The 25,653-nt window shown below is 39.3% G+C and overlaps 1 protein-coding gene across 6 annotated transcripts in view; it reads right to left on the bottom strand.

The window, feature by feature from the left end:
- The window catches only part of THRB (thyroid hormone receptor beta), a 125,878-nt gene that overhangs the window by 4,625 nt on the left and 95,600 nt on the right, over positions 1–25,653 (bottom strand). For 4 of the 6 annotated variants that reach the window (XM_026841622.1, XM_026841621.1, XM_026841623.1 and 1 more), the window contains 4 exons: positions 13,343–13,443; positions 9,235–9,382; positions 7,240–7,445; positions 3,933–4,079 (listed from right to left, as the gene is read on the bottom strand). In XM_026841622.1, coding sequence (XP_026697423.1) covers positions 3,933–4,079; positions 7,240–7,445; positions 9,235–9,382; positions 13,343–13,443 — 602 coding nt within the window. Of the gene's footprint in view, positions 1–3,932; positions 4,080–7,239; positions 7,446–9,234; positions 9,383–13,342; positions 13,444–23,757; positions 24,212–25,653 lie in introns of those variants that run through there. The other 2 variants (XM_026841619.1, XM_026841620.1) reach the window with 2 other exon arrangements.

Here is a 25,653-nt window from a genome sequence, read left to right as displayed (position 1 = left end):
TCAGCATGCTCTAAGCAGAAAGGATGTATGTCAACATACTTTTCTAGCTTTTTAGATTGTCGGAGTCTGGCACTGATTAACAGAGGGGATTAGTAGTATTCCTCAGTTGAAAACTAAAACTGAGCTCTTAGTTTGACAGATTTGATGTACTGACATCTAATGGCCTCTGATCTCCTACTAGTCTTACTTTGTGTGACTTCACTGACTCCCTCACTATGACTCCTAATTTATGTGATCATGAGAACAAAAGTAGATCACATGAGGATACTGTTGCAGACTCTTACGGTGGATAGATACTGACCTTAGTTCTGCAAAGACATCCTTGCTTTTAATTATCAGTGGTCTCAAGCCATTGTAGGACCGAGCCACTGGACTGATTGTCTGAGTGGTAGGCATCAGTACTACAGTCATCACCCTTTGTAGTAACTGGCCTTCTGAGGGAAGTAACAAACATGCACTTTCCAGTGCAGTCTAGAGTAATTTCTGATGGTGCCACGTAACTCTCATGTTTGCTTTGTTGGTCTACGTGTGGGTCTTACATAGAAGATTCTTCCTGTCAAACCTGATTGTCACCATTCATGGTTTTGCTCTAACACATGCATTTAGGTATTCATTTCATGTGTAATCTCAGCTAAGTTATGATATTTATAATGACATATATAGTGAGTGATAACGATTCTTGTTTACATTCTGCCAAAATGTAGATGTTAGAGTTAGACCTCCAAGGTCCAAAATCATCCTTGAGCAGACTGCTTGCTTCTTCAGAGGCAGGCATCAGAAAGAAGAAAAAACTGTCCAGAAAGACCATTTATATTAGAAATCTGCCAAGACAGGGCTGTTGATCACAAGCAGAGCATGTCATTGCTAGTGATGTATTTTTATGCTATGGAACTCTAACCTGTATGTGTCATATTGACTTCTTGCTGCATGAATCATAAATTATAAAAATCAGTCTTATGGTTTTAAGATGTAGCCAGCATTCCTAAGGCTAAACCTTTTTCATTGACAGACTCAAAATCCACAACCAAGGAACTTATTCCTCTCACTGTGAGAGCAATTGAAAGTGTTCAACATCTATCTTTTCACAAAGGAAGAGGAAAAGAAAAAGGAAAATGAAAAGGAAAAAAATATGTGTGAGAGCAACCATCAAGAGATACTGGCATAGGTAACCACAGAAAAAAGACATGAAAGAAAGTAAGGGAGAAGTGAGAAGAGAAATGAAGAAAAAAAGACTAAGGAGAAGAAAGAATGGTGGAAAAGACAGGTAACAGTAGGGAAGATATTTCATGATGCTTCATCTGTTTTATTAGTGAGCCATTAAACCAATGAGAATTTCTCTTCCTACTTGAACCGTCTTAAAACTTCTTTATGGTAGCGGTGATCTGACTATGCCCATCCTTCACATGCTTTCCTAACACTGAAGGATAGACAGGACACCTATTTCACGGATGCCAAGCCTCAGGTCTTATCTGCTAGTGGCAGCAGGTACCAAAGACAGAGGGCTTGAACATCAGTTCTGCTCCAGCTATGCAGGTTTCAGTGCTACCTGTGCTCATCACGTGAGCATTGCTACCAGAGCACCCTCCAGGAGTGGTGTCAACAAATGTGGCTGGTTATCTGCCATGTTGTCCTTTCCTTCTCTCTCCGCAGAGAGAAAAAGCAAAAGGCAGAAACCTGAGGTGCTCACCTTTGCAGGACGTACCAGCAGCCAGCACACATGTAATGCCTCACCATGGAACTGAGCTGAGCTGAGCTACCTAGAAGGGTGTTTGCACAGCTTCACCCAGCGTGGAACCACTGATGCCTGTGATGCTTGAACTCACATCAAATTGATTAAATGCTCCTCAGCCTTCATCTTCTAATCAGAAGGAAATGCAAGAAGGAAACAACAGGAGAAGTGCTGAGAAGTAAATGAAGTTTTTCTTATACTTTGAGTACTCTGGGATTAGATTCTTGCTTTGAGGCATGGGCCAATGGATGCACACAAACTAAGCCAGGCACTCACAACGCTTTGCTGGCTTGTGCATGTGTCCAAAGAGAGAAAGAAGCAGCCACAAACATGTAAGAGGCCATGCATGTTCCTTGCCATGCCCCTTCTTCACAGAGATTTACTATGCTCTCAGCCTGAGCCTCTGGAAATTAAGAACTGAGATGATGTTTAAATGCTCTGCAGGTCCTATGGGAGAAAGGAGGCCTTCTTCTCATAAGCAAATCCACAACCCACACAGTGTTGCTTCTAAGAAAAAGATACGGACTAAAAAATGTAACTGCAATAAAGTTAAAGGGACGGTGTCCCTTCAAAAAGGAGCAAATATCTGTCATTTTCTTTATGCTACAGCAGGAGCTATATGACAACTCAGAGGACAGCTGTCCTATTCCTTTGCGTTCACGAGGAGCTGTCCCTCACTCTGCCATCAGACCCTGCTGTCTACAGGTGTCAGGTTTACACAGTGGCTCAGCTCTAATCGAAGCCTATCCTAGCTGAGCTGCATAACCTACAGAGGTCATGGCCAATGATGCCTTGACTTCTTCATCCATGCTTCCTACCTGGCTCCAACACAAGTGGGCCCACGGTAGCCAAGAGGGGTAGGAGATGTCAGATGGGCACTGCAGTCTGTGTGCGACTGGCAAAGCTTTCTTAATTAAAAAGACCACCTTGGTGTGTCACTGCAACTTCCCGCCAACAAATGCCAAATCAGAGGAGACAGATTCTCTCAGACACTGAATGCTGCAGGGGCCTCCTGATCTATGGACACATTCCTTGTATTTTAAAATCTTCATGCTTGGCCACTATGCCATGCTTTCTTGGCTGATGGAGTCAATGCTGAGGTTAGCCAGGGAGAGCTATTTACACTATGCCAACTTTTGATATTTACCTCTTGTTCTGTAGGCACCAGAGGATATAAATAGCTCTCCTTGACTGACCTTAGAAAAGCTGCCAGCCACAGAGAGTAAAATGCTATGGCTGCCTTAAACTCCCTCCCGACTGATATTTAGTTCTTAGGAGGAAACACTGTTCTTGAGTTGGGGAGCCTGATGAACTCATTGACTGTGATCACTCCCATTTTGAATGTCATTCACTTGGCATTTCACCAGCAGAGTCAAGTGTTGCTCTGCAGTGTGGGTGAGCAGGCAGGCATCCTTCCATGCTGGATTTGGGATATTTCCATATTAAAACTCCCATGATTGTGGATCCTAAAGGACTCACAAGACTTAAAATTATTAAGACTGAAATATTATTTCAGGCTGAAGTTCTGATAACATTTAAGTCAGGAAAAAATATCATCAGCCATTGCATCTGGTCCTCCAATAAAAATGATACCTCAGTGTAAATGAGATCAGACTAGGGCCTCTGTATTCCTAATGTGCAACCTATTTGAGTCTATTTATGGTATATTTACATGTGAGTATCTATCTGGAATGACAACACATTACTTTTACAGACTCTTTTATGCACCACATCCCCATTCACGAAAAGCATGCCAAGGGAACCCCATTAAGGCAAATGCCATTCCTGGATAGGGATGCTTTCCTGAATTTGAAGAATTTATTACTGCATAGACCCAACTCCACAATACTGTACCCACCAAGGAGCCAGAAAGCACAGAGGGAACTGTGTGCTGGAAGATCTGATTAAACATATCAAAGATGCTTCTAGACAGTCTTTTTTTGTTCATTTGCTTTGTTCAAGGCCCCCTCTAAAGACACAGTAGAGTTCCTAAAGAACAATGATGACTTCTAGATAAAACAAAATCAGGATTTCAGTAATCACAAGAAAAAGAAAACTCATAAAAATCCAGATGATTCTAGTTCCATCTATTTTCGATTCTCTATTTTTTTCTGATTTTAAACATAGTGATTTTTTTAGTTCCATGCCAGGAGTATTTTGAATAGTTTTTAACAACAGGCATAAAATGAGGAAGTCTTCTTACCTCACAAAACATAGGCAACTTTTTGGCAAAATCCACCACTCTTGTAATCGCTGGTGTGATAATTTTTGTAAACTGGCTGAAGGCTTCTAAATCCACTTTCCCACCTTCTGGGGCATTAACTATTGGTGCCTGCCCAATATCTTCAGGCTAAGGATATAAACAAATATATTTAAAGGAACAATCTATCTCAGAGCAAATATTTTATACTCTAAAAAGTCCTGCTTGGTGATGAAAGATATGCTAAAATAATACTATTCACTTTATAAGTAAAGCCCATTACGCCACAAAATGTGAATTTGCTTGTAAGGCATTTGTGAAAGAGGTGACTGCACAGAGAAATGGGTGACTGGCATGCTGCTACCCATCCTGTGTGGGCAGCTGCATTTCTGGGCACATGCAGTTTCTTCCTTGTGCCTGTATCTGAATATTTTGTGGGTGTGGTGTGTGCATTTTTTGCTTAAAAATATAGGCATGTTCTGTTTTCCTACAGGTGCTGAGAACACTCAAGTTTCTCTCAAAGTGAAGGAAGCTGAGGTGACTTGTTACCCTGGAGAAGATGCTGAGAGCTTTGCAGAATCGGGCACTATCACCTACTCGAAGTTCTGAAATCCTCCCCAGAACAGATTGCCTGGTACCACAGAGCTCCAGGCAACTGCCAAGGCCTGTTTCCAAAACTAGGCTGAAACAACTGATGACTAAGAATGGACTAACAAAAAGCTAGTCTGGATAAAGCGACTTCTTTACCTTCTGCACGACTTCAGCCCAAGGCTTCTCCAAAAGAGAAAAAAAAAATTCATATTTTGAGGTTTTCAATAGGGATATACAATGAAATAGCTTCAAGCAGAATCTGCGATAAGTGTTTTTTTTATTCCAACCACACTTCAACTTGTTCACCTGATTTTATGACAGCTTGTCAGTGCTACTGTGTATTTTAAAAACAGGCATATCAAAGCTGTTCTGTTCTCTAAAGTGTGGCTTTGTGGTTGTAAAAGACCTGCCAACCACCATGCAGAGGTTCCATTTTGTTCACATTAGAGAGTCAAAAAATGGATAAAACCCAGAGAAGGCGGCCTTTATGACTGATGGACTTTATAACATTTATAAAGTGGTGGGGAAGTGCTGAAAGTGCTGTTGATAATAAAAACTTGTGGTCAGCAGTTTAATAAAAACTTGTGGTCAGCAGTTTTTTTAAAGCAACACATCATAAAAGATCCTTCCACAGCTCTCTCCCCAATCTGAATCCAAATCTAACTTCTTTCAAGAAAAAGCTCGGCAATGCATTAATAAAGCAAGCAGCAATTGTAAAGGAACAATGAAGAGGACTGGGCTCAATTATCTGATGGTTCCTACTACAAACTCAAGTAATCCCAGTTCTGGGCTCCCTCCCTTCCTGAACCTTGGGAAACTAAACCACATTGTCTCTGTGATCATGATAAACAACCTTCATCATTTCCAAACAAGAAGACCAAATGCTTAAACCCACGCGTAATATTGTTAGGGAGAAGAAGAAAGAACACAACATTTTCTTGGGAAAAGGCAAAAGAAGTCAAGTTCATTAGGTAAAGCTAACACACTCCAGAAGGGCGTGCAACTGGAGAGCCCTTGCCACCTAACTCACCTCAACAGGGAAAGAGGTCCAGACCTCAAAGAAGCTCCTCCTGTTGGAAATCTCAGCTGCCTAAGGACTAACCCACAGCTCCTGGGACGTGTGGTCAGCTCCTCTTGTTATTCAACAGCTTGTGGCAGGGGCTTTCAAAGCTCTCCACCTGGGGCTGGCATGCCATCCTGGACTTTCCCTTCTGCACTCACTGCAAGGCGTCAGTGAGTTTTGTAAGCTTGCCTTGAAATCACTGGGCTTCAGCATATATGCACTGCAAGGAACCAGGAGGTCCTGCAGCAAGGGCTGCACCAAAAGCAGTTTGGTCCGACCTAGGAACCAGCTGCGGAAGTCAGAGCTGGTTTCTGAACTGCTCATCACAGCTGCCACCCCTGCCTCTGCCCCATCCCTCCCCTCTCCCAACAGCCCTATCATTACATCACCTCATGACCTGCATTTGGCCACGCTTTGGTGGAGGCTCCCCCTCTTGACAGCTATGACTGTCTCCAGAGCCTGAAGTCCCTCAGTGACCACATTTTACATGTCCCAGCGTACTCATCCCCATCCCCAAGCTCAAGCTCCCCATGCTTTATCCCAAACCAAGCAATACCCAAAGAACAGCACTCCTGCCTAAGCAACCAAATAACACCACTGCAGCTACTTCTTGGTCTGCTAAAACCAGCTCTGCAAACCCTGGTGTGCAACACTACTGCAAAGTGCTCTGCTGCTTCTTGCCAGCAATCACTGGCTATGGTTTCCTGACTACACGCTACTATGCACATGCAGCCATTCATATAGAAATTCAGACAGTGCCACTGGAATTAACAAAACGTTATAAAAGGGGTCAGCTGGTTTGAATATATAATTTCTCTTAGCAATTTAACAGTGGGTCAAGACTCCCTTAGTGAACTAGGCAGCAGGAGCCTAGGCATGCAAAAAATTAATATTCTCTATCTGATTTGGTATACACAGACTGTTAAAGACCCCTGTGTATTCCTGAATCAGTCTATAATCCCTCTTTTGTGCTGTATAAGCAGTTTGCATTCTGCACTTATTCCTTTAAAAATTGATTTAGAAAAATCAAATGAATCCCTTTCTAAGGCTGAGCAACACAAATCCTAATTTTTTTTCTGATCCTTACTTATAGGCTGAAGACTTAAGTCATATTGTAGTCTGCAATCCCAGTGCATCATCCTGCTTTCACTAAAATTCATTATTCTTTGCCAAATTTATTTTAATTAATGTGTTCATTTTGGAACAAGGAAGCAAAACCCACAAGTTATTAATAAAATATATCAGCTTTCACCTAAAACTTGACGTTGTTTTAATACTTACAATATGTTGTATGCTAGTCCCCAATAAAGACAACTATCCCTAGATATATAGAAAGAGATATGGTATGCATTACAGACTGCTACTGTTGTTAATCAGGAGTGAAAAATTTTTTCTACTTATCACAGCACATTAAAAGTATCCAGCTAGGTAAGACTTAACTTAGCAACACTGTTTATCTTTTGAAATACATGGTCTGATCAAACACTGAGCTTTAGGCAAGAATAAGCAAGTAGTAACTATAAAAATCATCCATTTTTCATAAATGTCAATACACTGGCAGATATATGCTCTTTGGGGTTGTAATGTTGAGAAAGGACCCCAGAAGAAAGAAAGGAATGTGACTCCAAGAGCAGTGTAAAAGGCTACAGTCCTTACCAGAAATTTCCTTTTCTGCTTCCAGTGGCTTCCTTGTGCATTGGTGGCCACGTGTGCTTCAGTAACAATCTTGATGAGCTCCCATTCTTCATCTGTTGGCTCTGGTTTGTGCCCAATGGTTTTCTGCAGCTCTTCCCGACGTCTCTTCTCTCGATTTTCTTCTATCAGCTTCCTCTTTGCCAACCGCTTGCTGTCATCCAACACCACTATCAGCGGAAAAGCATACAAAAATGGCAGGAAGCTCTTAAGGCTGTCTGAACATTGGTCTTTTCTGGGCCTGAGGTGCTAACTGATTACAGACACCTTATCTAATCAGTAAAGAAGTACTTTGGTAAGACCCGCAGTTGACACAGTTCTCACTTCTCCCCCCAACTTCATTTTCCCAGAAGCCTGTATTGCAAAGAACGCCTTACACTTCTGGTAATGTTTTGTACACTGCCATTGCCTTCAGTGACTTATTCCACCAGTAAAAAAAGTATCTAAAAGTACTAGTAAAAGTATCTAAAATTGCTCCTATAAAGGACTTTGGAGTAACTCATGTTGGGAAAGATGCACTTTTGTTTTCCTTAAAGTACTATCATCACGGTTCAGTTACTGCTTTCAGTTGTGTAGAATGTATTCTTGTAAGCTTGCAGAAGGTAATGTGGATTTAAGAAAGTGGGAGTACTTACTCACAGGAGGCTCAATTGCCTGTTGTACCTCACAATCAGAAAAAATTTGCCTTCAGCTCTTTCCTTAAGCCCTACAAATGGTTCTGTAGGGCTCTCCCTAGTGCCTCGCTACTTCCAGTGATACCAGACACACAGGCCCCAGGGCTGCACATCTCTGACCACCACTGAAGGTTTTATCCTGTTACCCATGCAAATGTGAACAGGCCATTTAAACAGACTGACCTGCTTTAGCAGAGGAGGACCCTTCTGATCCAGACAAAATTGGATCAACGAAAGCCCTGCTTATGCACTTCTGTTCACACATTTTAAGTCAGACTATCCTAACCTTCTCGGGTTGGGGGATAGCTGGCCCGTCTGCCGCGCTCAGTGACAGCTCCTTTGGCGTGTACATAGGTGCAGCCCTCAAAGGCCACAGCAGCTTTATGGTAACAGCCTGGGCTGGTCAGAACCAGACTCAGAGAAACTTCTTACTCTGCACAGCTGCTACCCGGCCCATGCTCGCCACTGTTTGCTGCATTAGACTGGGCTGGAGGCAAACTGGTGACTCAGGGTTACCCAGCGCCCCCTCTGGAAGGTCCACCTGGCTAAAATGAAATTGTGTCATTTCTTCTATCTCCCTCCAGACAGAAGGGACTGTTATACATTACATTATCAATGATAAGTTAGAATATTTTTCTGTTTATTTTGGCCTGTTTTTCTGTCAGTTCTTCTGCAGAAGATTATGCTGGCAACAACCATTAACATTAATGAATGCATGGGGGATTTACATGACTTCCATTTTCACTAATCAAACTTATTGGTGTAAATCTCTTTGCAATGGCAAGAAAAGAAGACCCCTAAGGGTTAATCTTACAGCCATATTTTCTAGTTCTTTAGAATGAGAGTCGAACTCTTTGCAGTAGATAACTTCTTCAGGGCTAAAAATAAAACAAACAACTGCAGGATGACTCATACAACGACATTCAATTTCACATCCTCCAGAATTTTCTAAACAAGATGTTTTTTTCTCAAGCAAAGTGTCCGTCCAGATGCATTTCTCCCTCCTCTCCTTTGAAGAGTGAACATTCCTACTGTTACTCAGCCTGGTAAGGCCAGGAGAAGGTGCAGTCTGGTGAAGGATAAACACAAAATTACAGTCCCATGAAAGAGGTTTGATGCAACGAGCCTAATTCCCCAGTACAAGTTATTAAAAAAAAAAAAAGAAAAAAAAGTGCTGGTAGTTCTGCTCTACTTTAACTATTTTCACCCATCAACATACTTTAAGCAAACACACACATTTTTTTAAAAAAAGATAAAAGAAAGAAAACCAGAAAAATATACTTACAATCTGTTGCCATGCCAACAAAGATACATTTTTTGAAACGACATTCCTGGCACTGATTTCTTGTTACTTTGTCTATCACACATTTTCCTTCATATTTACAGGAATAGGTTGGATGGAGGTTTTTCTGAATGGTTCTTCTAAAAAAACCCTAAGTGCAACAAATAAATGCATTGGAAAGCATTAGCATTGTGCATTTTTTTTCAAACTTGAAGCCACTTTGGTTTGGTAGGAATGTACCTAAGTAAGCAAGATAACATACTTAATTCCATGAAACTCTCAAAGAGAAAAAGAACAAACTGGTTTTGTAGCGTATGGCATTTCTTTTTGGAGTTTCATGAAACATTTCCCCCCTAAAAGTGAAAAATACAGAAATATCTTAGGCAGGTAAAAGTCTAAGCAATGCTGTCTTGGAGGGACAAATACTGTCTACGTCTTCTTGAAGTCTTACGTTTGTGTGTGTTAATTTTTTTTTTGTATTTGAACTGGAGAGTTTATTTGAGCCCCTTTCTGAATTACATAATCATTTTGAGGGATATTAAGAGGCACATACATACTTTTGATTAAAGAGCAGCTTCTGCAAATATTAAGAATGATGGTCTGTATGTGCTACTAAAGGATTAAGAACAAACAGTTCTACTCTTTTCTTTCCATCACAGCCAAATAACCAACCAACCAAATCTGTGCAAGATTAAGAATTTTGCAAACAAAATTTACACAGTCTTTGAGTTTGGTTCTAAATAATGGATCCATAATTATTTGTTTTCTGAGAAGAGGATTTAATTTGTATTTACCACAGACCTCTGTATTCAAAACAAACATCACCAATAAAGATCCTTGTACATATAAATCTATTCTATCTATCTATCTATCTATCTATCTATCTATCTATCTATCTATCTATCTATCTATCTATATCTATCTATATATCTATATCTATCTATCTAATATATCTATTGCCAATTGCAACATAGATTTGAAGTCAGATCCTAAACTCATGTGAACTAATGTAGCTCCACTGAATTCACTGATTTATACATCCTACAGACTCTGGCCTTAGGTAAAGAAATCAGATACAACTTATCTCTGAACATTATGGACCTAATCCTAGTACTAATTTCAACATGACTTTTCTCATTGTCTTCCGCAAGAGCTGGGTAAACTTCCAAGACTGCAAAATATGGACATGATAGGCTGTAAAGCGAGGAATTTAGACTTTAATTTCAAGTTTCACCGTTGTTTGAGACCATCTACACAGAGCAATGCAGCTTGGGACCACCTTGACATAGAGAACATGCTGAGACTCTAGTTCTGTTTGACTGAGGCCACTGAAAATGGCTTTGGTTTCAGTGAAAACAATGGCAAAATTCAAGTGAGATTTTACCTAATGAATAGCCTTTTTTTTTTTTTTTTTTTCATTTTATCTAATGAATAGTCTCTTCACTAGGTGAAAGGTCTGTTTTTAATTATGTTAAATAACATCCAGTAAAAGCTTATAGCAGTGTGTAATTTCTTTCAATACAGAATGTTGAGCTGAGACATACAGTTAAGTCTGTATTTCAGCTTGAGCTCCTAACTCCAGTGAAGACAATAAAGAGCCTTGTCCTCATTAGAGTTTTATCTTACAAGATCCAGCTGAGAGTACAACTCCTTCTTCCATAATAATGATAAGACCTGAAATCTCAATTAAACTGAGTTGCATAAAGCATGTGTGTGAGCTTTTGTGAGACTGGGACCTGTGGGGTTGAGGCAAAATCCAAGAAATCACAGGCAAGATGTCCTTATGTGGGGTTTGGATCAGGTCTCAAACTCTTATCTACCCAACAAGTGAATCTGGATCCACTCTGAACTCTGTGATGAATTCCTAGAGACAAGACCTGTCCTCCCTCCTCCCTGAAGATCAAAGATGGCTCTGGACATCAGGGACACAGGATCTCTAGTTACAGCAAAAGATGGAAAAAATCTCTGATGAATCTCATGAAGTGGTGCTGAATTTCTGTTTTCCAAACCTTGCATGGGACTTAACATCAGTCTAGCTTTACAATGGCAAGGCTCCATCACCACCTGTGTTGGGATCAGCACATTTCATCTTCCCATTTCTTTGCACTTCTCAAAAACTTTTTGCAAAAAACCTCTTTGATCATCTCTAGATACAATGTGATAAGGAAGCTGCTCTCTCTATTTGTCCAAACAGTCACAGAAGTGTTATTTTAATCCATAAAAGAAAGCACATTTTATTCTAAGGCAACTACTCTTTTCCTAAATTAGTTTACTATGCACCTATATGGCAACAGATGCAATGGGTACAGTCCGGAGAAACATTTCAGTGAGGTCAGAACTCACTGTTTGTTTATTTGTGTTTAAATTCCTTACAATTTAGTTTTCAGACATTACATGTGAGGATGCTTTGATCATGAAAGCACTTGCCAAAGCATATTTTTGGCTGTCAGCCCTGATTAATGTTACAAAATAAAAATGATTTTGAGTGTAAACAACCAGTATATATCAAATTAATTGATTACATGTAACTTTGGTGATAAATCACACAACTTGAAGTGTATATGCAGATCCTCCAAAGCATGGGTTGAAATTGTCCACACAAAAAATCAAATCCTGTACAATGAATAATTTGGAAGAACAACAACAAATCAGAACAAACCAAACCAAAGCAAAGCAAAACAGTCAGTTTGTAAGCCAACTATAAGGAGGAGAAAGAAATGAATGACTTTTTGAAAAACATTAGCTCAGTTCCTTGTGCACATAAGCATTGTTTTAAATTGTACATCAGACAGAAGATAAAAGTGGATTTTGTATGCTATATATTTAAAATGGCTGGTAGGAATAAGAAGAAATACTTCAGTTGGAGTAACAAAACCAGTACAAAAGCTGGCAAGAGATATAGCTGTTCAGCTGGGAGCAAAAGATATTTCATGCCACAGTGTTGTTTACTTCTCATCCTATCTGAATTAAGTCATATTCATACATTCTATGTATTGTTATCATCTGGTATATGGGATGCAGATGTGTAAGGATCAACTGCTGAGTTCCACAGTTCTTTTTCAGATATAAATATTTTTCATACATATTATGTACGTATGTGTATAAAATCATTATGAATATCACCACAAATCTGATATACATAGGATATTTAGGTCTTCGTGCATTTCATAAATGTAACTTAGGGCAATTCTGTACAACTGAAAGAACTACTTCAACACAAGGGTTACTGTGATGTGGGGATCTAAAGCCAATCCAAACCCAAAATCTCAGATCCAAATATTCCAGACTTTGGGGCTGAACAGAATACGATTTTGTTGGCTTAGTCCCATTACACTAGTCCATGACATGTGTGGTCCCATTTGTTTAGAAAAACAATCTTTTTTTTTTTATTTTCTGCAGGGAAGAATAGCTTTCTTACAGGATCTCAAGCTATTCAGGCAAATTTATGGCAGTGAAATCATGTAAGATGTGCCTGATTGTGTTACTCTTTTTTTTTTTTTTAAATTTACTTGCCCAAAGCAATCTATTTTTTAATTTTGCATGTAACTTTAGAGATGCAATTTAGAGCTGAAAGCACATTTCAATATGCTTAAGTTAAAGAAGTCAAAATCTTTTTTAAACTGTCTTAACTGGGTGTCAATGCTTCCCAAAGTGATGGATGTTACTATTCTATGAGCATGTGGAAGGGATTTTGATTTTTGCTTCTTCACAGTGACAATAAGAGGAACTGAAACACTGTTAATCGCTACAGACTCTTCATGGCCATAGGCAGAATCTCAGCTATTGCATAAATAGCTTCACTGGAGTATGCCGATATACACTGGCTGAGAACATGGCCAAAGAAACATTAAAAAACGGAAATGTAAGAGCTAACAGTTAACAACAAAAAAAAATATCTAAATTTCTTGCTTTTCAGAAGCAAACACTGCAAAAATCAACTATATTCCTTATGCATATGGAGAGCAGAGGCATAGCCAGATACGGCTTATCATCAGTACTGGATGTTCTTATTCGCTTCTAATCTGTTTTATTTGACAGCACAGTTCAGGTCTGTATAATGGAGGAGCTGGAGAGCTATTTCTGATTCCCACTTTCCCACTGTGCCATTTACCTTGCAACCTTCGCAAGTGATGCAGCGATAGTGATATCCGGTGGCTTTGTCCCCACATACTACACATAGCTCATCCTTGTCTAAGTAACTGGGTATATACCCTGTAAAGAAAAAGAGGATGCGGCATGTAAACTTGATATAAAATAATATGATACATTTGATATTAAAATATTATACTAAAATCCACTACCAGATCTTGTCTACCATACTTCAGAATGCACTGAATTTCCTGAATAAAAGGTGCATACTCTGTTACAGACTTATTTAGACATAGTCATAATATCTTTGACTTTTCAGAATGTTTCAGCATCTACTGGTCAAGAGCGCAAAGTTAGAACATGATTGTTCTCTCCTGAGTGAAATACTGCCTCAGAAAAATCAATGTATATATTTTTATCTCAAAGCCTTTGATGTGAAAAAATAAAATAACAGCAAGACACACAATATATTTCTCTGTTCTGTTTCACAAAAAGTCTGATATACATGTATACTGAAGATGAGATGCCAGGTTGCAGGGTGACTCAAGGACTTGGTAATAAGAAATATTTACTGAGACATCGTTTGTTTCAAAACAGCTCCACAGGTGTGGTTGGAGAAGCACCAGCAACAGATAGCCCAAGCTGTACTGATCGTACCTGAACCTGGGCATGTTCCACAGGGACATTTAATATAGCCTGAATTTAGGGAAAAATATGTGGGTATTCAAATATACATGTGTGTGTATGTGCACATGTTAGAATGACATTTTCTCTTCTGAAGTAGTTTACCAAACACTCAACAAGTGAAATCAAATATTACTGCTATGAAAAATGCTGGAAATGCTTGATTCTTTTCCCACAATGACATTTGTTTTGATAAAATAAACATGTTTTCAATGTGAGCAAAAACCAAACCAATTGTAATGGCAACAAAAAAGTAATTGTAAACTAAAGAGAACTTTTAAACAGGGCAAAATACAAACCTTTCAAAATAAGTGTTCCCATGACTCAGAATTAATGGAGATCTGGTATATGGTACATTTCCTTCTGAAAAATCTCTCTGTGAAGATATAACACAGAGATCTGAGATTCACTCTGAGGGGAGAGAGGGAAGTGCAGCTATTTGTGTAACTGTGTAAGATTATTAAAGTGTAGTAAATATTTCACAGAATTCCAGAATGGCTGAGGTTGGAAGGGACCTCTGAAGGTCATCTGCTCCAACCCCCCTGCTCAAGCAGGGCCACCTAAAGCCAGGTGCCCAGGAGCATGTCCAGATGGCTTTTGAGTATCTCCAAGGATAGAGATTCCACCTTTTTGGGCAACCTGTACAAATGCTTGGTCACCCTCACAGTGAAAAGAAAACATTAATTTATTGTCTTCAGACGAATTCTATTTATGCTCATTGCCTCCTGTCCTGTCACTGGGCACCACTGAGAAGAGTCTGGCTCTGTCTTCTACCTGATGGGGGATCAGGTATTTATACACATTGGCAAGAGCCCACCTTGAGCCTTCTCTTCTCCAGGCTGAACAATCTCAGCTCTCTCAGCCTCTCCTCACAGAACAGATGCTCCAGTCCCTTCATCATCTTTGTGGACCTTTGCTGAGCTTGCTCCAGTACGTCCATGGCTTTTTTGCACTGGGGAGCCCAGTACTGGACCCAACACTACAGATATGTCTTACCAGAGCTGAGCAGAGGGGAAGGATCACCTCCTTCAGCCTGCTGGTGATGATCTTCCTAATGCAGACCAAGATGCTATTGACCTTCCTTGCCCCAAGGACAACACTGCTGGCACATGTTCAACTTACTGCCCAGCAGGAACCCCCAAGTACATCAGCGCAAAGCGCTTTCCAGCTGGTAAGGACCCAGCCTGTACTGCCGCATTTATTATTCGTCCCACAGTGCAGGATTTGGCATTTCCCTCCGATGAACTTCAAGAGACTCTCCTTATCCCATTCCTTCAGCCTGCTTAGGTCACTCTGAATGGCAGCAGACCCATCTGGTGTACTGGCCACTCCTCCCAGTTTCACATCATCTGCCAACTGGCTGAGTGCAATTTATGAGTGCAATGGGGGACAGTGCTTTGGATGTGGCTGCCTGTAACATTATCCCTTCCCACTGGCTTGTTGAACCCATCTGTAGCACCACATGTTGGACTAGACTCCAAGCTTGTTGTCTTTATGCAGCCTTCACACCAGTATGGCTCAGTATAGCTCGGGGACATGGCACACCACAGTCACATGGAAGGCAACCAGCAACAAGACTCAGGGCAGCAGAAAGCTGCTGGGAGGATGCTGCAAGAGGGGTGGCCATCATCTTCCTGTGACTTAACATGCTAGAGGGCCAGCTCAGTAACAGACAGTTTAAATGAAAGTTCCTTCTTAAGGCTACACTTGCCAGAGGTTCTCCAGAAAGAAAAGCTCAAATCAGAGGAAATACTTGAAATTAACGGAGCTTAAAATACTTAAATTTTCCGAGGGCTTGTGAGTGGATTAGGAGAAAGTAAAGAAGGAAGAAGGCAGGAAGCATTTGCATGGTCTACTTCATATGTCTAGTTTGAGCATAATTATGAGAACCTCAAATTATAGAGGAACATATATCCCTCTTCTGTAATGCTGGGAAGCAGGAGAATTCTGAAGCCATGCCTGGGTACTTGCATCTCAGGTTTGCCAATGCTCCTACTGGCATCTGAAAGGGGAGTTGGGGAATGAGCTAAGATCTTACTGATGTATCATACCAGTCTACAATACAGCAAAAGATCAGATTTACATTCAGGTTACATTTCTTCATGATTAAGAAGTTGTGCTTGGATAGACTGGTGGACACGTGGAGCTGGTTCTGTGACCTTGAGGGAAGAGAGACAGCAGGGTTTTGACTCTTATTTACATTGCTGATCCTAATGGACATTATGCCAGTGGAGGATTAGCAGAGATTATTATCTCCATTCTGCCCCCCTTTTGCTCACACCTGCCTCTGCACATGCAACACATACACAGCATGGAGCTGATGCAGGAGGCAGCAGATTCAGCAGAGTGATGCAGAATTTTCCACTAAATTTCTGGTGAAGATTCGTAGCTTCTTGTTATTGCTGGTTACCGCTATACATGAAACGCAGACTTAGCATAGCACAGACTATGTCCTCTAAAATTCAGTATCCCTGGTTTGCTTCCTTAAGAGTTACTTCTGAATTAAACGGCTTGGTATTTCATTAGGTATGTAATCTGGTTAGCACTACTCATGTAATGGCAGCTTTGTTCTACTGGAAGAGCAGGAGAGAGAGTCTAAAGCACTTCCTTAAATATATACAGTAGCTTGCACATGTGACCACTGGTGCCCACCTCCTTGGAGTTTCATAACTTTATTCAAACCAGGAAACAGTTTCCAATCTGGCAGAAAAGACAAATCTCCTACAGGCACTCCTTGTCAGAAAATAAAACCGGCATCCTTACATGCAACGGCATTCCCAATTTTGCTGCATTCAAAGTGTTACATGGCAGCTATTTAAGCTACTTAAATGTTAAGTATTATTTTCTGCCCATGTCATAAGGCAAGCACAGAATTTGAAATCTTCTACCAATTCAACAGGAAACTTAACCCAAGAAATCATTGGCAATAGAAGTGTGCAATAATCATCTTTTTCTTTCTATTACAAATCTGAGAGTGATATCCACGCTTTTATAAATTTTTAACTCTCCTTCCAACAGCTAATGGTGAAACTGCTAGAAAGAAAGTAGGAAAACTTGACCTTCAGCAGTAATTTAAAAAGACAGAATTCAGACAAACAGACATCATGCTAAGAGGAATAAGGAAACTTACACTCAGTTCTTACAAACCATAAGGTTCACTGTAAATAATTTCTAGTAGTTACAAATATTCAGTCTGACCTCCATATAAAATCAATGCAATTTTATTTGTAAGACGTGCAGATAAGCAGCCTCTGTGCATTTTTGCTGCTACTCAGAGTCAGAATCAGCAGGAGGATGTTCAACAGCGTTTTTCTGAACCTGGTACCAGCATGGAAGCTATGAACAGTGCAATGGAGATTCTTGGGGAAGCTGTGGATGGCAGCAGAGTTGTCTGTTGGATGGTCTGAGAAAGAAGCAGAGCAACAGACTTCTCTCACTGCTTGAAGCACTTGGGGAAAAAAGAAGAGGGGCAGACTAGTAAGGACTTCTCACATCAGCAAGTACTTTGGCATCTTGTGTTTTAAATAAATCTGAACCAGAAATAAAAACTCCTATGTGGAAGAAGCAGATGCTGTCTGCACAGAGTAACCCAGGTGCTCTCTTATGAAAGAAAAATGTCTGATGACAAATCTCATGGAAGCCTGGGGTAGGTTCCTATTTCTGGTGTCTATATTTCACCCTTTATTTCTTGGTCAAAAACTAAGTAAATAGCTAAGAGTGACTGTTCAAAAGCAACACCAACCTCCTTGAACTGTACAGTAATAACTAATATCGTTCCTTGGTCTGTCAAGCCTCTGTCTGCTGTATTCTAGCATCCTCATGGTCTACGTCTGGTGCATCTGGTATGATCCTTAAAGTTAACTGCCAAGTATGACTTGACGTTGTTCATCCCAATGCCCACCTTGGATCTTTGATTGAGTGGAGAACACCAATGAATAACCTGCCATATCTGGTGTTTCCATTGCAGCCCAAAGTAACTCCTTTGCTCCCCAGACTCCCACCTGCCACTCAGTCTAATCTTACTGTCTTGGCACGGCTAAGTGCTCAGCAGGACCAGTTGCTCCTACCTAGAACAGTATCTTGTATAATCCATTATAACCAATCCTGACAGTGATTTACAATATTTTTAAAATCATAACTGTAGCTTTGTAGAGGTATGGCAAGAAACAACTCCCTTTGACAGGAAAAGGTACAATGGGTTTGCCTCAGCAGCTGTGAGGACAGAACAAGATCTGCTAACCTATGCAGTCATTTGAGGTACTCAGTTTCATTAATAATGTATGCCAGCACTCTCAAATTACCGTTTACAGGAATGATACCTTAAAGCAATATATGTGACCCTGCACAGTGTAACAAATTGGAGAGACGCAAATGAGACACTCAGTGGCTACTCTTGCCTCCACCCTCGCAATGAGGCAAAGAAAAGCTATTTAAATGAAAACAACCACTGAAAAAGGATACTGCCTTTTTAATTTCCCCCCCCCCCGGTGGGTGTTTGTTTGTTTGTTTGTTTTGAGAAAACTGAAGAATTGATTTCAGTTTTGTTAAAGTATTGTTGCACAGACTTTACATCTCCAGGTCTCTCTCTTTACAGATAATGTAATACTGACTCAGGGATTAAACCACACGTTAAAAAAATGCTAGGACCCAAACCGTATTTGACTACCAAACGACAATAGGAATGATGTCGATGCAAATAAATGATGTCTGTATACCAGATGTTTCTTATTAGCTTGTTCCCAATCCACCATAGGCTTATACCTTGCAAGCAGAAAAAGCCATTTTTTGCTACTGCAGAAGGACACTTGAGTTTTAAGACCATTATTCAGTATTTTGATTTTCATGGTACACTAGCAGACTCACGTATTAAATATATTTCCTGAAATCTTTCTTTCTCTCATCTGGTATGGTTTGCATGACTAGAGACCACTCACTAAAATGAGGAATTTAGGACTTATCAGTAAGCTCGTATTCACTTACTAGACACTGCAGTATGAAAATGAAAGAGATGAAATTAATTACTACCTTGAGAATCCCCAACTGTATTAAAACTGAAAAGAAAATTTATAGTGCTGTTCCACCGACTCTATAGTCACATTGTAACTCTCTGCAAATTATAAAAAAGAACCATCCAGTTACAATCCTTGATACACTTGTGTAGACAAAGCTTAAACAGAGTGTTTATCGGAGAAAGCATAGAGCTGAGTGGGAAAAAGCATACTCCATTCTTGTTTGTGCTATTATCAATATTGATCTGAAAGGCTGGGTTGATACACTGATCTTTGTTTCCCGCTTTCTTTAAATTACTCCCACTGAGAAAAACTGCTTATTTCTCCATCGAGCTTGGAAGCACCGAGACTGTTGTTAAACAGATACACCATTTCTTGTTAACTAGCAGGCTTGCTTGTCCCAAATTTTGATCTTTGACATTCTTTGATTTATGGAATAATTAAAAATTGACAAGAGATTCTGCAAAGACAGCATTTGGAATATTTTTTATAGTCTCTTTTCCCTCAGTGCCTTTTCTATGTATTAACCCTGCTCTTTGGGCTGAGTCAGAAACCCCATAAACAGTAATGCATTTTGCACACATGTGATGAAAACATTTTAGCCCAAACTGTGTTATCACTTAAACTGCTGTGATTGGTACTGTACTTGCACCCATTATCAACTAAAAGTACAAAATGCACTACTGTAGAGTCAGAACATGCATTTTTTTTCCCCAAAAATTATTCAAGTGTTTTTAGAGACCATAGCTTAGTATCACAAGTAACATATTTGGAAATCTACATCCCACTGAACATTAGTTTTAGTACTGATGCAAGAGCAAAGTATGACCTAGTTCACTTTCCTATCTTTCATCTGGCTGTGGAAAGGTTACAGTAAAGGAGCTGAAAATGCTTTTTCCACTGACATTTTAATTAAAAAAGAATCATGCAATTCCAAATATATAATGATTTGCTGAATAAGATGCAATTTTTCTGATCAGTGCTATCTCCTTAGGTGAGTGGTCAAATTAATAATTTTTAACCCTAAAATAATTGTTAGTATACTGGGAGCTGCTCTGCTGCAAAGGCCAAGATGACAAATCCTCAGTGTTTTTGTAAATTGATTATATTCACACATACTCCCTGCCCTGATGAGAAGACATTTTGACGTAACCTCCATGTTACATTTTAATCTTAGCTATTCAGAAAGTACCCTAATGTTTTCACACCGCTGAGAACTCAGTTTGGACTAATTCAGTTGCATACTCTAGCAGTTATACAGTAAGTATTCTCAGCTGCACGTAAATTGCCTGAGAAAAATATAAAGGGAAATAATAATGATAATTACAATTATAACAATAACAACAACTTCCAAAGCCCCACTCTCCCACCATACCAAGAGCCCTTAGAAAGATGACATTAACCTCACCTTGCATCTGGGAAGCAAGGTGAGACACAGGGCTGAGGAGCAGGCACTGCTACAGCTCGACTCGTGAATTTCCGCCTGCAAACCCTTGGTTTGGGGGGCAGCCTCTGGTTACTTCTGGTTTGCCCCCACAGAGTCTGAAGTGAAAGCTTAACTTCATAGACACCCGAGGGCATCTTTCATTACCTTTGTCAAAGAAATGACTGTGCAAAGGGAAGTGAAAGCCAACTCTCATCCCTGTTTTAACTTTGCAGACCTATTTCCCACATTGTCCAAATGGCCGAAACACTGCGCACAACACCAAATGTGGGGATCCTGAGGTTTCCAGACCTCTGTACATATATGTATTTATTTTTTACTTTTCTGACTGCACTACCTCTACCCTGTCCCTGGGTACTCCTCCTTGCTGTACGGGTGGTGCAAGAAGGTTCAGAGACACTTTTGTCGAGCTGCTCAGCCTCTGCACAAGGGTCGGGTGGCATGGGCTCTCCTGGAGCATCACCCATCCAGTGTGCAGTGCTGCAAGCTCACCATGGCCGGCGGCACCGTGACAGGGGAAAAACAGTCCAGTTCAAGCTCTCTGGGACAGAGCTGGGAATAGCACCTTGTTCTCACAATAATGAGCCCTGTTCTGCTTATCACATTTCACAGCTTCATGTGGAAAACAAAGTGTATCTGGTTGTCAGTCTCCTTCGGTAGGATCAGGTCCAAAAGAGCTTCCTTAATAAAACAGTAAGCTCTCACATGAATATTGTGCTGCTACCTTTTAACAGCATATGCTTCAGCACAAAAGATAACGGAACAAGAAGCAGATGGAAAGCTGAAACCACACCTCCACCTCTTGATTTTGTGGAGCATAATTTTTTCCTTTAAAATGCAAGTCTTTCATCAGAATTCATGACCGATAATCAGGAAATAATATTTTTAAATGTACTGTATTAACTGGAGTGGCTTAAGTGCTTTCTTACACTTTAGAATAAACAGCTATACTTTCTAAATACTTACTTTTTTCCTTTAATGACACATTGTTGAGGTTTCTCGTTCTTGTGTTCTAAAGTTATTTTCTGAATTCTTTTAAAGTGAAATAGAGAAGTAATTAAACTCCCTGTCATAAATAATAATTTTTTTCAGCATATAAGATGTTGACTTTTTTTCTTCCCAGAGGGAAAAGAAGACTAATTATTTAATAACTAGCAAGTTTTGATGGGAAAAGACTCCATGTGCTACTGTAAAGTACAGTCTTATTTGAACAGCATATTATTGAGATGATTACAAACTTCAGGGGACTAACAGAAATACCAACTGCAACAATCAAGACTCCTCATGAACACCTGCTTAGAGGCTTAATTTTACTTTAATGGGCTATTACCAAGGCTTCTCTAACAAACTCCATCGTCCCCCCAAATCAATCGTGGATCAATACAGACACACATGCCCCATGTAGAGCCTTCTGTTCTTAGGACAGGATTAAACGACTCGTTAGTTTTATGATAGCTTGGTTAAAAGATGGAAATTAAAAAAAAAAAAAAAAGAGAGAGAAAAGATGCACATGTCCCACACAGTTTAGATCTCTTCTGCTTAACCAACTCAGCATTTGCAAAGGTTTGACAGAAGGAAGGCAACTCTACATTGATTATCACAGTAATAAGGCTCTAAAGAATCCCAAAACACGTTGCTCAGTCACCATAAATGATCAATTAAAAGCCTGCTTGAGAGCTGGCTTCCACCAAAATTCACTGCCATTTCTTAGTGAAACTGAGGTAGTGGAAAACAAGGGCAGACAAACAGTTTTTAAAAGAACTCTGCTCTGCATCCTTTCAACCAAAGAAGTACAAAAACTTTAAACAGACCAGATGTCAGCTGTCTTGAGTACTGAAATAACTTAAACCTCTGACCTAGGTATATCAATTATTTTTTATAACTTTTAACATTACAAAAAATGTATTTCTTTGCTGACTTTGCAATAGCAAGCCTTTATTTTATATAAGTTAATTCTGAGTATTATTTTTCTTTAACCAAAAATGACATGGGAAAAGTCTACAAAGAGTTATAAATTCATTAGTTAAAACCCAATAGCAGATAAATAGCCTTAAAAAGCATTTAAAATGTTGCACAACACAAAAACATGCATTACCCACAACTACATTTAGTCTACAATTTTATCATGTTATTACAGCTTCTAGAACAGGATTTTAAAAAATACTTCCTTTATTATGTAATTCAATGCTGTTCAAAGTATAAAATTAAGACATTTTTCTACCAAACATACAGATTTATTGCACCAAGTGCTAATGAATATTGCCTATACAAAGGAAAATATATCAGTTTTCCATGCAGTTAATAAGATTAAACAGTCTACTTTTTACTACAGAGTCACTTTAAAAGTAGTAAAAGGTGTTTTCTCTACCTATCTAGTTACATCAGATTCATCTGGGTTTCGGATAACTGCATACAGAAAATCCGGTCTTTACAGAAAGGGGATATTATGTTGGTACAGCAGACTGAGTATCTTTAATAATGTGATTTTAAAGAAACACGGAGAATGTATACTCTGTATGTGTCAGTTTGCTACTCTGAGTTCACAACAAATAACACTGAAAACATTTCCAAGTGTTTGTTGGTATTTCGGGCTCTTTTTGAATCTGCTTTGTTTACTTGAAAGCAACAGAATAAATTCTGAAAACAGGCAATGATTTAACCCTGAGGGAGCAGGTATTGCACCAATTATCTCTCACAAACATATTGATTAGATCAACTTTTTGGATGCCGAATAGTCTTTCTTGCATAGATATATTCTTGAATTGTCAGTCTTTTTTGCTTTGTATAATCATAAACTACACGGTTTTCACTTAAAAGACAGTTACTCTATTAAGCGTAATATTTCTTCCATACATATTTACAGTTTTATTCTCAAAATATTTTTCCCAAGCTTCTGAATAAATAGTTCACATTTACTGATAATGAGGACTCACACAAATTATATGTAACCAGAAACACAGCTTTAAGATGCAGAATATATAATGACGACATTTCAAAAGAGAAACTTTCTCATCTAGCTCACTGGTGAAGAGCAAATGAACTTAACAGCCCCTGAAAGCAGAAAACAAGCAATATATTTGCAAATTTCTTTTACAGATTAAGAAAAAGTGCTTGGAAATCCTCATCACCCACAAACCTTACAATCACCTAGCAACCTATGTTACTGCTGCTTTCAGTTTTGAACAGGCAGCCTTCACATTCAAAGATGTATCTGAGCCAACTGATGCAACTGTAAGTTTAAAGCAAAACAAAAACAAAACCAGATTTTTTTTTTTTGTTATTTAAATAAATTGCCCCTACCTTTCTTCTGAGAGTACGATGGCGACTGCACTTGAGAAAAAGTAGGTTTTTCTTCGGTGAAATATTCAGGTTGGTTGTACTGATTCAGGGCCATGTCCATGTCAGAGTACTCGCTTTTAAACACGTTTCCAGGGTAACTACAGGTATAAGGCTGATTCACCGCCCAGGCCTGTTCCATATATATGTTGTTACTGTGCAGGACCTGAGCATCACAACTGCTGTAACCCTGATTATCTTCAATGTATGTGCAATAATCAGTGGATTGCATGTAGCAATTGCTACCGGCAGCTGGGTGCACTTCATATATTTCTTGCATACAGTAGCTCATTTTGTTACCTTATCTCAGCTTCTACTTTACGTACACACACACATGCATACACACGCAGGCATGCATACACATGGAATGGGAGAGGAGCAATGAATATACACCAACAAAGTCGACTGCAAAACAGCCCGTTTTACTTTGGAGCAGCACCTGATGTGCTAAAATCCTATTTATATTGGGACAGCTTGTGAACTCCCCTGCCAGTCAAACATATTGGGAAGCAGATTTATGACAGTCAAAGGTCTTAATCTGTGACCGTAAATTAATTCCAAGGGAAGATGGCAGGCAGGTAGCAATGACCACCAGACAAAGAAGTGACGTCCCAACAACCCTCCTGTTCCCCCGTTTGTCTGGAATAATCATTTTATAAACCATTTCCAGCCTTTTCCAATATGATTAGAAAATGATTACTAAGGCAAGGACACAGTTATGTCACTGTAGTTGTCAACTTAAGTGTGAAGCATTATAAAGACTGCTTAAGAACTCCCAGAGGGGATACGCTGAAAATCCTAAAATCAATAATCCTGTTTTTCAGCATTAAACCATAGAAAATCCAATAGTGCTGGGCTGATGACCCAAACAGTAGTCTAGTTTTACAAAATTTAGCAACTTAATCTGTCATCAGATTTATTGATTTTGTTTTACAGAATTACATGCATGAATCTCCCCAGCCTTCCACACATACACAATCCTCCCCACTGCCTGGTAATGCATTTATGGGAAAGCAGCTTTTCTAAACTTTGGTGATTTGGGGAGGTAATTTCTATTGAGTTCAACAGGTGGGAAACTTCAAAATAAGATAATCAGCAAAAAGAATACTGCTTAAATATTACCAGTAAGCTAATTGCTTTGCTAGTCTGCGTTGTTATCTTTTATGTTTCGGTAATGAAGTAGTTTTAGAAGTGTATACTTTTTGACAACAGACTAAGGAGGGTTTTTTTCATGTTTTGGCTCACCTACGAGCTATGAACGTGTCAATGTCACTACAACAGAACTATATGATCTTATAATTGCTTAACGCACCCCAAACCTCGGTACAGTTAATACACCTTGTTTAATCAGCCATTCTTTTTGATCTAAAAGAAATTATTTTATTTTTAACTTATATTATCTGCTATTTGTTTTTTACTAGACAACCTGTTTTTTCTTTATAGCACAGTTAAAATATGGTAAAACTTGTCAAGTCAGCAACAAGACAGTATCCCTCTTTAATGTCTGTTCTTACTATTAGGAAGTAGAATTATTACTGATTTGCTAATGAGGTCTTAGTTTTCTTATTTCCTTTATTTTAAACAATCTACAGGATTGACAAAATTACCATGTCAGTTGGCCCTGTTTCATCTAGGATCTTAAGTATAAATCCAACAACCCTGATGAACAAAAGTTAGGTGAAAAAGGTAAGACCTGGGCATAACATGTATATATTTCACCCTATCAGGATACTGTTTAATGTTTCAGTCTAAAGCAAAGAGCCAACATAGGAATGTTCTCCCTTTCACATACAACCGTAACTAACCTATCTAAGTAAGAAGCATTGCCAATTAGTTTCTAATGTGCAGGCTAACAGAATT

This window comes from Athene cunicularia (assembly GCF_003259725.1).
Source record: "Athene cunicularia isolate RWA chromosome 2 unlocalized genomic scaffold, athCun1 chr2_part1, whole genome shotgun sequence".
In the NCBI taxonomy this organism is placed as follows: Eukaryota; Metazoa; Chordata; class Aves; order Strigiformes; family Strigidae; genus Athene; species Athene cunicularia.
Note: the sequence above shows the minus strand (reverse complement) of the source record. Positions and strands in the feature narration are given on the sequence as shown.